The 14,116-nt window shown below is 30.5% G+C and overlaps 2 protein-coding genes across 2 annotated transcripts in view; one reads left to right on the top strand and one right to left on the bottom strand.

Annotated features, from left to right (window-relative positions):
• Nucleotides 1-9,755, top strand: part of Orc2 (origin recognition complex subunit 2) — a 24,638-nt gene extending 14,883 nt beyond the window's left edge. Inside the window, exons 6-12 of the mRNA XM_067277479.1 lie at nt 369-501; nt 5,375-5,474; nt 5,551-5,694; nt 6,691-6,924; nt 6,997-7,115; nt 7,192-7,285; nt 9,498-9,755. Coding sequence (XP_067133580.1) covers nt 369-501; nt 5,375-5,474; nt 5,551-5,694; nt 6,691-6,924; nt 6,997-7,115; nt 7,192-7,275 — 814 coding nt within the window. The 3' untranslated portion in view covers nt 7,276-7,285; nt 9,498-9,755. The remainder of the gene's footprint in view (nt 1-368; nt 502-5,374; nt 5,475-5,550; nt 5,695-6,690; nt 6,925-6,996; nt 7,116-7,191; nt 7,286-9,497) is intronic.
• On the bottom strand, nt 7,205-14,116 carry LOC136981173 (atrial natriuretic peptide receptor 1-like). The gene is made up of 15 exons (XM_067277454.1): nt 14,036-14,116; nt 13,621-13,741; nt 13,466-13,543; nt 13,322-13,399; nt 12,953-13,057; nt 12,819-12,890; nt 12,283-12,436; nt 12,043-12,210; nt 11,708-11,876; nt 11,487-11,636; nt 11,296-11,419; nt 10,980-11,223; nt 10,804-10,902; nt 10,373-10,464; nt 7,205-7,546 (listed from the first exon to the last, which is right to left on the bottom strand). The coding sequence occupies exons 2-15, from the start codon at nt 13,636-13,638 to the stop codon at nt 7,478-7,480; spliced, it is 1,620 nt and encodes a 539-aa protein (XP_067133555.1). The 5' UTR covers nt 13,639-13,741; nt 14,036-14,116; the 3' UTR covers nt 7,205-7,477.

The following is a 14,116-nucleotide window of genomic DNA, read 5'->3' as shown; positions in this document are numbered from 1 at the left end:
AAGAAGAAAACCCTGTATTTCATGAATGTATATGAACAGTAATTTGTAAAGGTAAAATAAATTGAACTGGTTTCTCGGAAGTGTATCATTTTATTATTGAACAGTAGTTAGTTTGTCGAGGAATTACTTTAAACTAAAAAATTTAGTCACGGATGATTAGACTAAAAGATTATAATGTATTTAATTCAGTGTAATATATTACTACATCAATAATTTTGTGAACAGGGAAGTGGAAAATTATGTTAATTTGTTTTTACTGTATTTCTGCTTTTATATTATCATAAAAAAACGTCAATGTATCTCAACATTTTTTAAAATATATTTTTAGAAGTTAAATAAATTAAAAATTACGAAAACTTAATTTACAGGGAGGGTTTCAACATACTTCTGTACGGGCTTGGATCAAAAATTCAAATAATGGAAGATTTTTATAAAGAAATGCTAGGAAATTCTGAAATTTTAGTCATAAATGGTTTTTTTCCAGGATTAACAATTAAACACGTAAGTATACTTTTATTCATTATAATAAAATATATTATTTTATAATTGCTTTCAAACAATAATAACAACACTTACTAAGCATGAACGTCATCACCCAAAATTGCCCATAGAAAGGATAATTCTTCCTCGTAAAGGTGGTCTTTCTTGGCCTGACTAATATAGTTAACCTCAGGACAGTGCAGGAATTTTTTCACAAAAAACAATAAGAACACACTTTTAAACTTAAACTCTGAGCACCTGGACATAGCTCAACACACAAATAACATAGACACCATTAACCTTGACCGGGCTGTTAATGCCGATAGGCATATATCACGTGACTTTCCATTAATTGGTGATGCGGCAATGTCCTAAGGTGTAAATTAATTTAAGAATTAATCAAAAAAATTTGATTAATTTGCATTATATTCAAGTTTTCCAGTGATCTTAGCTTTGATTCACTCTTCTGTAGGTCGATTGACTTTGTTGAAGCCAATGAGTGTTTTGTTACCACCCCTGGGCAATAAATATTTCAGTAAATACATCCCCCTACCATTCTACAGAAAATCTTTGCAGTTAACTACACAGTTGGCTGAAAACAATCAAAAAGAAACTCGTTCTAAAGTTTTATTGGGTATCTTCTGTCTTTGTTGACATTACTTTATCTAGTCACAGACTTGTGAAAGCAAAAAAATTGCTGCAAAAAGCCCTGCCTTCGACCTTTGAAGTAAAATGTAAACAATCGCAATAAATACGCTTTTTAAATTGTTTTTTTAGCTCTAATTAGCTAATTTAACGTTCTTAAACATTAAATTAGCTAATTTGACAATAGTTAGGCACATAAATATGTTTTTAAAACTATGTAGCAATAAATATTCCCGGAAAACTCCACCTCCCTATAGTAAGTCTATGCTATGCTAAGTCTATCTTCTTGCTGTTAATTGGTTTTAAAATTTTTGTTTATATGCCTTTTAACTCTAATTGGTAATTTATATTATGACTGAAACAACTTCAACGAATGTGAGTTTTTTCAGAACCATCTGGTCTGGATTGTCCTGCAAACAACCAAGCCACGTGATTGGAGTCAGAACGTAAACAAATGTTAAAAAATAGCTATATTGTTCATTTTAGAGCATAATTCTACTAGTTTTCGTGTTGTTTGATTCTACTTAGACAAGAAGATTTCTTATCAAAAGCTTCCAGCTGTAAAATTTATTGGGAAACTCATTACTTCTGGATATTGCGTAATTGTCGGAAAAAATTAACTAATTGCTTATTATAGTATATTATTGTATATAACATTGACAAAATATATAAAAAGTGTCAAATATTCAGTATTTGAAGCAGAAATGTATAAACTTAGGCACGTAGCTTCATGATAACAATTGACTCCTCTCCCAGCTAAGTAATTAGAGACATGGTTAGAGGATTTGATCCTGGGATCCGGACCACTTCTTAGTCCCGAAATTTTTGGGATTAAGTTTTCCTGATCCTAAGATTTTCGGGATTGACATCATTTTAAAAAAGTTGCAAAATAGACTGCATGAAGCGAAACGTTCAGTGCGAGTGCTCTTAACAGAAATGCTTGCCTATCATTTTAATATAAAACTTCTTGTATTTTGAACTAAAATGATAGGCAAGCAGTTCTCACTGGGTTACCTGTTAGATGACCAAGGCCGGATTTAACAGTCAGAGGCCCGTGGGCACAAATACGATGGGGGCCCCTTTTAAGAGTAGGCAATTTGATGATTTAGAAAATTTACACAAAATACTGTACTTTCAACTAGATTTCAACTAGGAAGTTGTAAATTTCATTTAAAAATAAGGTTATTGTAAACATACATATATTTTATTGTGTAAAACTAATTATTTTAATTTAATTGAAAAATACCTACGTAAAATATTTTTCCCGGAATTTTCTGATATGTTTCATAGTTTTTTTCCCGGGTTTGGTTTTCTCTGCCTGTGGCCCTCATGATTAGGCCACACTAGGTTGTCGCAGTAATAGAAAAAAAAATTTATGTTTAAACATAGTTTTGTGGTGGCCCTGGGCACTGGCCCCAAATGCCCTTATGTAAATTTGGCCCTGCATAAAGGTTTTTTCAATTTATGTATGTTTAAAGAGATATCACTAATGCTTAAAAAAGAATAACTTTAACATGAAGACTGAGTGATTTTAAGTCTGGTTAGTCTGACTGTAAGTCTGATTAGTTAGAGTAATTCAATTAGCTAGGTGTATACAGTAAAGCACGTTGATTTTTGTCAAAATTTTGATTTGTTGATTAAAGAGCTGATTTCTGTAAGACTTTCTTATTTTTTATTTTTTATTAATTCTCAATACCGAAATAATCCCAAAATCCCGGGATTAGAAATAAGGGCTGGGATCGAATTCCCTAGACATAGTGAAAATAATGACAATAACTTGTCCCCTGCTCTAGCTAGAGAGCTGTGGTTTGTTTTGTTTAAAAGATGACAGATGTGTCTAACTAACAGATGTACAAAGTTCAGTGAATCTCTGTAAATTAATTTGTTTTTTCTTTTGTTCATAAACTTCAAATTTTAATATTATTTTAAATTTGTATTAAACTACAAATTAAACAATTATAAACTGTAATATGTTTTCAGTCAAACACAACAGATTGAATATAATGCGATTTTGAAGCGAAATGTCGTGATTTAAAAAATTATCCAAAAAAAATGCACCGCATGACAAATTCTACATAATTATTTTCTGTAGATCACCAGCCTGGAATAGGTTAAGCAGTCATGGGCCCAAAATGTACTTCATTACTGGCATGCCTAGCTTAGGACTACGTTGATAACACTTTGACAAAGTACTGGCTGACTAGGAGCTGTCTGTTTGAAGAGATGAGTTTATGGTTATCATTCATGATCAGATCATAAATGCTAAAAGCTATAGAAAACACATTCTGAAGGATACATCATTCACAAATGACTCTTGCAGAAAATGTCACATTTTGTCATAAGCAATATAACATGTAACATCTGATTGCAAGCTCTCAGTACAGACAGACAATTTAAGTAGGCTTAATCAAGTATAAAATATATTACATCAAGAGCTTGCACACACGCAGATTATTAAACATTTGGGTACCATACTACAAATATATTCTGTGGTCAGTACTAGATAATGATACACAAAATATACTTTGACAGAGCCATAATCACAGATAAAACAATTCATCACAATAGACCTGACATCACTCTCATTGACAAATGCAGTAAGTTTGCTTATATAATAGAAATCTCTAATAGAAATTTGTAGGAGCCAAAGATTGTGATTCCCACAGATTTCTATTAGTGGTTTCTTTCTTATAAGTATTTAAAAGTGGGAGCAACAATTGTAATCTCCCACAGATTACTTGCATTACACAATAATGAGTGATTCCAACTTTGCTAACTGCAGAAAGCAAAACACCTTCTCTGTTGCAGAGTTGCATTTTTGTTATGGTGCTTCCTACAGATAGTATTTCTGAGTGCAGGGGAGATGAAACTCAAATGGTCAGACAAACACTCGTAACACAAAAAATGCTCTCACTGAAAAAAATCAACAAGTACACTCTATTTGCCCAAGAAATAAGGCAAATGTAGAGGATGGATAGGGTATTTATTGTGCCTGTAGTCCTCCCTTCCACTGGTGTCATACCACATATATGACACAAAAGTCTAGAAATGTTAAACATTAATAAAAACACATACATGACACTACAGAAAGCTGCAATATTGGAACACGTTACGTTCTTAGGTAATTTCTAGATGTGGACACACACTAATAATACAGAAGCTTGATGTTACACTTGTTAGTTATGCCTTGACTTTAGTCTGGCATAGTAACTTGGTACCAGTATCAGCTTAACATGACATTTGCAACATAATAATAATAGTGTCTTCCAAAAAAGGATTCTTTGATAACAAATAACGTAATTTCAATAATTTAAAATGGTAGGAATGCATTTTAAATTATTGTAGTTATGCTCTCCATGTTGCATGGAACACATCCAATCGATACTCAAATTATTTCTGTGCTCACTATGGTGGCATATCCATTGTTACTCCTCTCACAGCGGCTATAATTCTGTGGCTCCCACAGAGTACTTGTGTTACAGAATGATGAGTGATTCCAACTTTGCAAGCTCCAGAAGGCAGTTTCTAATATAAAGTTATTAGACATTAAAAAGAATTATAGATTTCTAAATAATTTAATAGGGCAGCATTTCTCAATCCTTTTCACTCATGTACCTCCTAAATCTTCTGCGTATAGACTTGTAGCACTAATCGATCTTTCTTGCTTACCCCTAGAGGTACGGGCACCACCGTTTGAGAACTGCCGCATTAGGGAATGTTTAACTAAATTCAATTTTGCAAACATTTTTGCAAAACATTCATGAAACTGTCAAAGAATCGCATTTTTGTTTATGGCGCTTCCTAGAGGTAGTAGATGATGAGACGTCTGATTGCAGATGGGAGATGAAACTCCGACTGTTACTCTATCAATTGGCATGCATCACATACTACTTTGATAACAATTAACGTAACTACCATAATTTAAAATGGTAGTGTTTATTTTGGAAGACCTTGTATAAAAATTTTTTAATTCTGTGCAATTGTATATAAGAAAAAGAACATTTAATTAATTAATTTTATTTCTGGTAGTTAAATAAATGTTAATAATTATTAAATTATTAAATAGAAAATTAATAAATTATCATTGAAAACATTAAAGATAACTAATATATTTAATATTAGTTATATTCAATAATTTAGTTTTAATTTATACAAACTATGTTTTAAAAAAATAAAAATTTGGTTGTTTTGATTGAAGAATATATATTTTTAATTACAGTTAATGTTCAATTCATTTTTTCTTTTAAAGATTTTAAATACGATAACAGAAGATGTGATCAAACATAATAAAACTTTCAGAGATCCGCTCGATCAAGTAAAATTCATAATGGAAGAAATGGATAAAAAAAGTAAGACAGTTCATATTATAACAACATGCATCTGGAGTATTTAAAAGAGTATTAATAGAAAAATTATCATTATCAGAAATGGAAGAGCTGTATTTGATTATTAACAACATAGATGCACCTTTACTTTGCTCCGAAAAAAGCCAATCACTTCTTAGTTACTTAATTCAGTCTCCTCGTATTCATGCTGTGGCATCTATAGATCATATAAATGCACCTTTAAGTAAGTCTAATTTATACATATTTTTTCAGTTTGATAAATAGATAGATAGAAGTTAAATAGATAGATTTTTCTAAAGTCTAATGTTAAATTTATGATGCTGTCAGATGATTTAAGTCATGTATATTTAAGAGAAGCTTAAAACGCACAAATAAAAACCAAAAGGTTGTTTTATTTGACTAAATAATTCAAAGTTTGTGAATCAGATGAAAGCCCGTCTTTGGATATGTTACGGATTTGAAAAAATAATACAAGAAAACATAGTAACCACTTGACAATTTGAAATAGGAGAAGTCGGTCGTACATAAGTTATATTGCTTTTACATAAGATTTCGAACTTAAAATGTCTTTTAAAGATTTATGAAGTCTATTCATTAATTTTTAATAATATAAGACTTTGCCTGTATCTTGGAAATGCATTACTTCCAGAAAGTTTATTTAAACTGTTAATAATTAATGAATAGTTCTTTTTAAATCTTTAAAATAAATTTGATATTTTGTTTCTGTTGCGATTAGTTATGACCATAAAATATTATTTTTTTCTCTTCATCGACCAGTATAATCTTGAATGAATCAAATGGATTATCTAGTTCAGCAAATTCCAAACTACTAAGATCTACACACCTTCAATATATATATATATAATACTGTAAAACTTAAGCTATATAGCCACAAAAATGAAAGTTGTAGATGAATTTTGGCTGTATGTGGATAAGATATACTCATATACAGGCTGCAGCCGATGTATGAGGATGAATATGGCCTGAATACGGTACTGCATGTAGTCTGATAATGGCATTCGACCAAGGTTGAAAATGTTAATAATTAAACAAAAGTTTTGCTAGAATTTCTTGGTCTGTTTTGATTTTGGCTTTATTCTTTATTGTTACTATTTTTGAAAATGAATATATAATATATTCTTTTATAAGAAATGTTACAAGAAAAACAAAGATATACTCTAGAAAACTAAATTTTATTTATTATTTTTCTTTATTACAGTCTGGGATCAAACTAAATTAAATCGATACAATTGGATTTGGTTTGATGCCACTACATTTTCTATGTATAGCAATGAAACATCATACGAGAACTCTTTACTAACACAGAAACATGGAAAATTGGTCCTGAGTTCTCTAATACATGTGTTTAACAGTCTTACACCAAATGCTCAAGGCATATTTATGATATTGGCAAAGTATCAGTATGATCAGAAAGACAATAGCAATTATACAGGTGATTAATTGAATTATCATCTTACAAGATTTTCTATTCTCAGTTTTATTAACTTAATTTTTAATTTTACAGGAATGTCATTTCAAGATTGTTATCAACAGTGCAGAGAAGCATTTTTAGTAAACAGCGATTTGACATTAAGAAGCCAGTTGACTGAATTTATCGATCATAAACTCCTTCGTCTCCGAAAGGTAATGCAGTTTTTTAACATCTGCGCACTCAAAAAATAATTGAATTCTTAAACTTATTATATATTTTATTACACAGAGTTTGGACGGAACAGAAAATCTTACTCTCCTCTTGGATGAAAATACCCTTCAAGAGTTTTTAGAATTACAAGATGATAGTTAGTTTGATACAAGTAATAAATTTTTTCCATTTGAATATTTATTGTATGTTGTTTATTATTAACTAAATTATAAAGTTATTTTTTTGAATTGATAATGATTACATCTAACGATTATATCACTAAATCTCTCTCATTTATTTTAATTGCAATTAAAAATACTTGGATGTAAGTACTATTTAAAAAGTATAATTGATGTACGAATAATCATTCTTTTCCAAAATGACATTCTCCTGTTTCTCCCTCCAACCAATATGTTCTCATTACTCCTTTGCCCTGTGATTTAATGAAAGAGGACAAGAACATATTATTAATACAGGTTTTGAATACATTAATATAAAATATTAGCAGAAACAATTACTTTATAAGAGTAACCTTATCAAGAACTACTTTTTTGATGCAGGTATGTGCCACTTAATGACAGGAATATGTTCCGAGAAATTCGTCGTTAAGTAAAGATCATAGACAAACCTATAGAGTATTATGTCTCGGACTAAACAGTAACATAACGATAATTATCCAAACATATTTAAATACAGAAAAATACTGGTGTCTATGAATTTATCGGCTCCATAATAAACTTATGGGACCATCATTAAATGGAACATTGTTAAGAGGTGCATACCTGTAATTTTTTATGAAATGGATAGTAATAGTATCTTTATTATCAATTTAAGTTTGTTTTTTTACTTTTTGATCTTGGAATATGAATGAATATTGATATTTTTATGCCATTGAGAATGTGTTTATTACATGTCTAGACAACTACTTATCTCATAGTACGCTAAATATTTACATAAAAAGAAATAATGTTTTATTAAAGTAAAGAAAACTAGAAAAATTCCAATGAATTTTATAATTGTTGACAAATTCAAATGAATTTTGTTAGAATCAATAAAGCCAAGAAACATTTTAATATCTCAGTTTTTGACTTTTGGATGTAAAATATTCTTTAAAATATTTATGAAAGTCAACCGATACAGTTGCATGTTATAAAGGGGATTCCATTTCCAAAAACTATAAAGAAAAAGTTATAAAATCTCTCATTAAGGCAGGAGGCATACTTTTGTGTATGTAGCAAAATATAAAACGTTATTTAAACTGTTAAAACCATAAATTAAACAGAAATCTCAATAAAAATGAACTTTTACTAGTGATTTTGCTATTACCAAAACCCACACTAGCAGAAATCATCAATTTGTTATAGCTTGAGGTTTTTATTTGTTGGCCGAAAAAATTTACAAAATAACAAACTTGGAATAGAAAAAATGAGTTAAACGTATCAAAGTATTGTGTACGAAAGAATGAATTGTACAAAACACAAATTTATAAAAGTCGAGGACCACTTCTACACTACTACTTACCTATTTTAGGTATTCTTTAAAATTTATTTTAAAAGTGTACAGCTCTTAGAGTCTTACAAATGATTTTGCTAATCAAATATATATCTAAAAACAGATTATTCTAACATACAATTTAAATGAATGGAGATGAAGTAAATTAACTAATGCAAAAAAAATTTTGATATCACATACAGTATGTTTCTTGTGTGTGTTTTATGAGAAAATATTTGGTACATTCTTATATGCATCAGTCTCAGCCACAATGACGCACCAGTGAATAGTTTAATAAGCTGTTACTGGAACATCTGAATAGTAAAATCATTTTTAATCATCACAAAATAATTTTATGCTTGAAATATAATCGTGGAGGAGCCAATTACTTTATCAGAGCTCATTGTATTCGTAACCCAATGAATGATGTGCATGGTTGCACCGACAAATTCATTAGTGATATTGGAACATACGTTTGTACCTCACGGTTCTCCTCCAACATGCTGTTTGGTGCATACCGGAATGTACCCATTTAAGGAATGCCTATGTGAAATTTTTTCTTGTTATGATAGAAATATATACTTATTAAACTATAGTCAACAATATATATGGTGTGTTCCGTAAATTGGAACCATGGAATTATGTTGATTTTTGTTTATTCTTTTGCAGATGCCAAGTAAGGAGAAATGAAATTACATAATTTTGATCATGGTTACCCGCAAGAAGTTGCCGAAGAGTTTAACAGGCTGCATCCAGATTGCCATATATGATTAGGGGAAGTCTAGAAGAAGCCAGGTAAACTCTTTGACAACTTCTTACCAACTGCAAATATCCACCATCAAAATAACTTGAATTTGTTCTTCCTTACTCGGCACTGTGGTTTACTCGTAAAGGAATAAACGAAGATTAACAAAACTCTTGTGGTTCTAGACTTACGGCACGCCCAGTGTATTTTTTTAACATTTACAATTTACAACAATTGGAAGATATTTTGCGCTACATGCTTTTGAAAGTAGCAGTATATATTATTAATATATTCCTCTACAATGTTAATATTGTTAAATATGCATCATAAAACATTAGAAATGTAATTTAAACATATAATTTTTAACTAAAAACATCAAGATGATGACATTGGAAGAATTATTTTGTATGAAAATACAAGTTCTTTTAATAATTTATCAGTTTTTAATTAAAAACTTCAAACATTTTATTCTATTTCTTTTATTACTTTTGATATTTTTAATTAAGATTTATTTTCTTTTCAATACAAATGCTCATTTGTGTGTGTGTGTGTGTGTGTGTCTGTAGACCCTTCAGGCAATAAAATGAAAAAGTTTATATGTTATATTATTAAAATTTTATTTTGTTTAAATAGAAAAAACATTTTGGTTTAAATATTTAAGTTATAACCACTTAATTATTACTAAATTAGCATTTAAGAGTTTGTATATTTTGTAGAGAATTGACTGAAATTTTATGAAGTTAAATTAAAATCTAGAAAAATGAATATTTTTACATATGTTTTAAAGTAATTAAATGAAATTTAATTAAGTTTTATTTACATTTCATTAAAAGAAGAAATTAAAGTTCAAAATTAATAAATTAAAGCTTTTAGAATATAATAAATATGCATGGAATAAATTTTTTCACTGATTCAATAATACCAAAACATGGTTAAGGGATTATTGTCAATTAAAACTTATCATAAAAATGTAATTTTTAATTAAAAAATAATACTTTAATATTAAAACTACAATAAACTTACCTTAATTTCTATATCACCTCTTAATGTTAATTTAAATGTTCCAAATATATCCAAAATGAATTTAGTGTCTGAACTAACGTGTATTTTCATGGCTGAAATATACAAATGTACATATTAATTTGTTAAAACGAGTAATATTAAAGACGAATGCTGGGCATGATGTGTCAAGAAAAGCAAGTTTTGGCAGTAATTATCTTCTGTGGTGCTGCTTGGTGTCGGGTGAAAGTAGACTTTGCTCATTTTTGCATATTTGCAGTGTTGCCACAGTTATGCATACGATCTGCTATTTTGAATTAACACCACATAATCTTTTAATGTAGTGACTTTCTGTGTCGTGACTGCTTCTTTGCTGACAGCATTGCAATTTTGAGAGCCATTTTTCCTTCCCAAGCCACAACGTGCATCCATCTTAAGAGTAAATTATTACGTACCTTGTCCGTTAGATTCCATACGAGAAGCCGTGTTTACGGTGTCTCCAAAAAGACAGTAACGTGGCATTTTTAATCCCACAACGCCAGCAGCGCAAGGACCTAAACAGACAAATAATTTACAGAATCATTCATTGTCAAATAATTATAAAAATGGTTTGGCAAATGTATTTGCTTACCGGAATGAATTCCTATTCTTACTTGTAGTTTTCTATCACTTCTGTGCCTGACTTTAAACTTTCTGATGGCACGGAGCAGTGATAGCGACATCAGAGCGATTTCTTTTGCGTGCTCGTTTCCATTTCGAATCGGTAATCCCGAAACTACCATGTAAGCGTCTCCGATTGTTTCGACCTTATAGGCACTGTAGTGATCGATAATGTCGTCGAAACACGTGTACAAGTCATTTAATAAATCTACAATCTGCAAAATTTGATTATGTATTAAAAATTTTAACTCTGTTTTATTTTGAAGTTATAATCCCAAAAATAAGACCTGAATTGGTGTGCTTTCTGCTGCCAGAGGTGTAAAACCGACAATATCACTGAAAAATATTGTCACAGATTCGAAAGCCTCTGGTTTTATGTGGTTACCTTTCTTCAGTTCGTCTGCTATGTATCTAAAATAATGTATATACCATGTTTAAAATCATTAAAATCTGTAATATAACTTTAAGATTATCTTACTTGGGTAGCAACTGATAGAGCAATTCGTCCGTCTTTTTTTTCTCGTCGATAAGAGATAACGTCTTTGCTTCAACCAGTTGTTCTAAATTATTTGCATACTGCTCCATGCGAGATAACAGGTTATCCAAAAAGTTTCTACTGGAAATTCCTCTGAAAATGTTAGGTATTTATATGCAGATTTGTTTAACATCAGTAATAATTTTAATTGTAAAAAGAACTACTTTGTTATTTGCTTTAGTTGACTTTTAATTTCTTGAAATGTAGGTCTGTCATCAGGTTGTTCTGCCCAGCATCTTCTCATTAAGTCTAAAATATCTGATGTTGCATCTTCCGGAGATAGTTCTGGACGGAATGGAGGAGTTGTTCCCATTTTTACCTTTTCTAATATATCTAACAATGGAATTAAAGTTTTTGTTATAAAAATTGAGACTTGTATATATATATTTTAAACTAAAAAGCCAAAGAATTTTTTTAAAATTATGATAATGAGAGTCTTATTAACAGTATTTAGTTCAAACATATACATTTGTTAGCTTTTTGTGACAACACCACTAACCTTCAGGCAATAAATTATTTTGTTTCTTCACTAATCTTTCAAAAGGACCAGTTCTAGTTATGATTTCTTGCAATATAATAGCAAAACTGTAAATGTCACCCTTCTTAGATCCTTGCCTCTCTGGGTGTGGGTCTCGGAGATGTTCAGGAGCAGTCCAAAACAATTTATCTATAAGACAGAGGTTTGCCGTCTTGCATTGATTTTGTTTAAATGATAAAAAAAAATATCATTAAAACTTACATGGATCAACCTTTTCTTCATTTGATATTTGACTGTATAAGGAATTCATACCGTAATCAGTTATTTTTACCATAAATCTTCCATCTATAACACAGTTTGTAGATTTGAAATGGCCGTGATAACCAATGACGCTCGAATGTAGGAAGACCATTCCCTATTAGAAATAAGTTACGTCATAATTTGAATCTGGAGTCTTCAAACAAGAATTCCATTATACAGAATGCAAGCATCTTTATGAACTGTTTTTACTAACTAAATCTTAAGATGTCAGGCAGATACTGCCATCATAGAGAACCGTAGTTCCAAACTGATTGACTCCCATAATTTATCACAGATGGCATGGATCTGCATCATTCTCCATCCTTCACCAATGTTGATTGACCCCATTGTGGATCAGTGCTGTTTGAATTTAGCATAATTATCCCATTACAAGTGCAGCTGGTCTACAATGGTGCCATGTAATACTGTTCCTCGTGTTAACTAATCAATCTTAAATTTGATCTATGAGACTAAGGAAATTTTACAAAGATGCTCACCTCTACAATGTCCGAAATCATCGCGTAACGAAATACCCAATCTAGTTTCATTGCATCATTGTGAATAATATCCTGAAATATTACGTAATAAATATATTAATGATGATTAAACTATTTTAACGATTGTTAATTACCTGTAAACTCCCCCTGGGACTGAACTCATTGAAGATAGCGATATTCGGTTCTTCTATACACAATCCAATAAATCTAACCAAGTTTTCGTGTGTTAGTTCGCGCATCTGTAAGAACAGTTTATCATCAGGAGCGTATGGTACAGGAGGGTCTAATGATGTGTTCACTTGTTTATAATCGATCAGCGCCGCCGTAACTTATCCGTTACAATTCCCAGACACGCACCTGTTATCAAAGAGTTGACCGTTACGATTTGACCGTTACGAGATTGACGGTTGCGATTTGCGCTGATCGATTATAAACAAGTGAACACATCATTAGACCCTCCTGTACATCTTTATTATGTATTTAAATAGAATATTCTATTTTACCTGCTTCATTTCAAGTAGCAATGTCCTATTCACTATCAACTTTTTGACATAGAAAGTTTTTATAGCAACTTGAATACCCTGTATTAAAGTGAGGGAGTTAATAATCATGTTAATTTAATCCACGACAGGTAAACGAATCATCACCTTATAAATTCCAGTGGCTACTTTGCCAATCTCTGTTTCGTCTAAAGTACTCTGATTTGATATCGAAGAATATATTCTCTAGAAACAAAATTAAAAAATTAATTTGATATCGAGAAGTTTCAATCAAAAAAAAAATGTATATATATTTAAATTACTCTGTTAGGATCATCCATGATGCTTCCTAAAGATTTTACTCCCAGTCTTTCTGTGAAGATTACGTCCTCCCAGCGAACCCTCCACCATAAGTCTGAGAGTGTAGATTCAAATTTGATTTTTCTAGATGTGTTAATTGAATGTTATTTTACAAATTTTTTGCTCCTCTGCACTCAAAGCTAGAACTATTTAAAATAAGTAAGACAAAAACCTTTCACACTTTGTTTCTAGCAGTTTAATCGCTAAATACAAATGTTTTCGGCCATTTTGAATGGCCTTCTTCAGGTACAATAAGGTCAGTTGGAATATCGGTTAGCAGATATTTAAATGACATCACAGTTTATAAAGATTTCTTCTTATTAGTGACGTACAAATTTTTGCATTTTAAATGGTGAAAGTTTTCTTCTGGAGACTTACCTATAGAGATGGAAACCAATGACAATTCCTACAAGTATCACAATGGCAAATACTATTCCAATACAAGCATATATTGGAAAT

Source organism: Centruroides vittatus, unplaced genomic scaffold, assembly GCF_030686945.1.
Source record: "Centruroides vittatus isolate TY-2023 unplaced genomic scaffold, ASM3068694v2 contig_747, whole genome shotgun sequence".
NCBI classification, from domain to species: domain Eukaryota; kingdom Metazoa; phylum Arthropoda; class Arachnida; order Scorpiones; family Buthidae; genus Centruroides; species Centruroides vittatus.
This window is presented reverse-complemented; position numbering and strand designations above follow the sequence as displayed.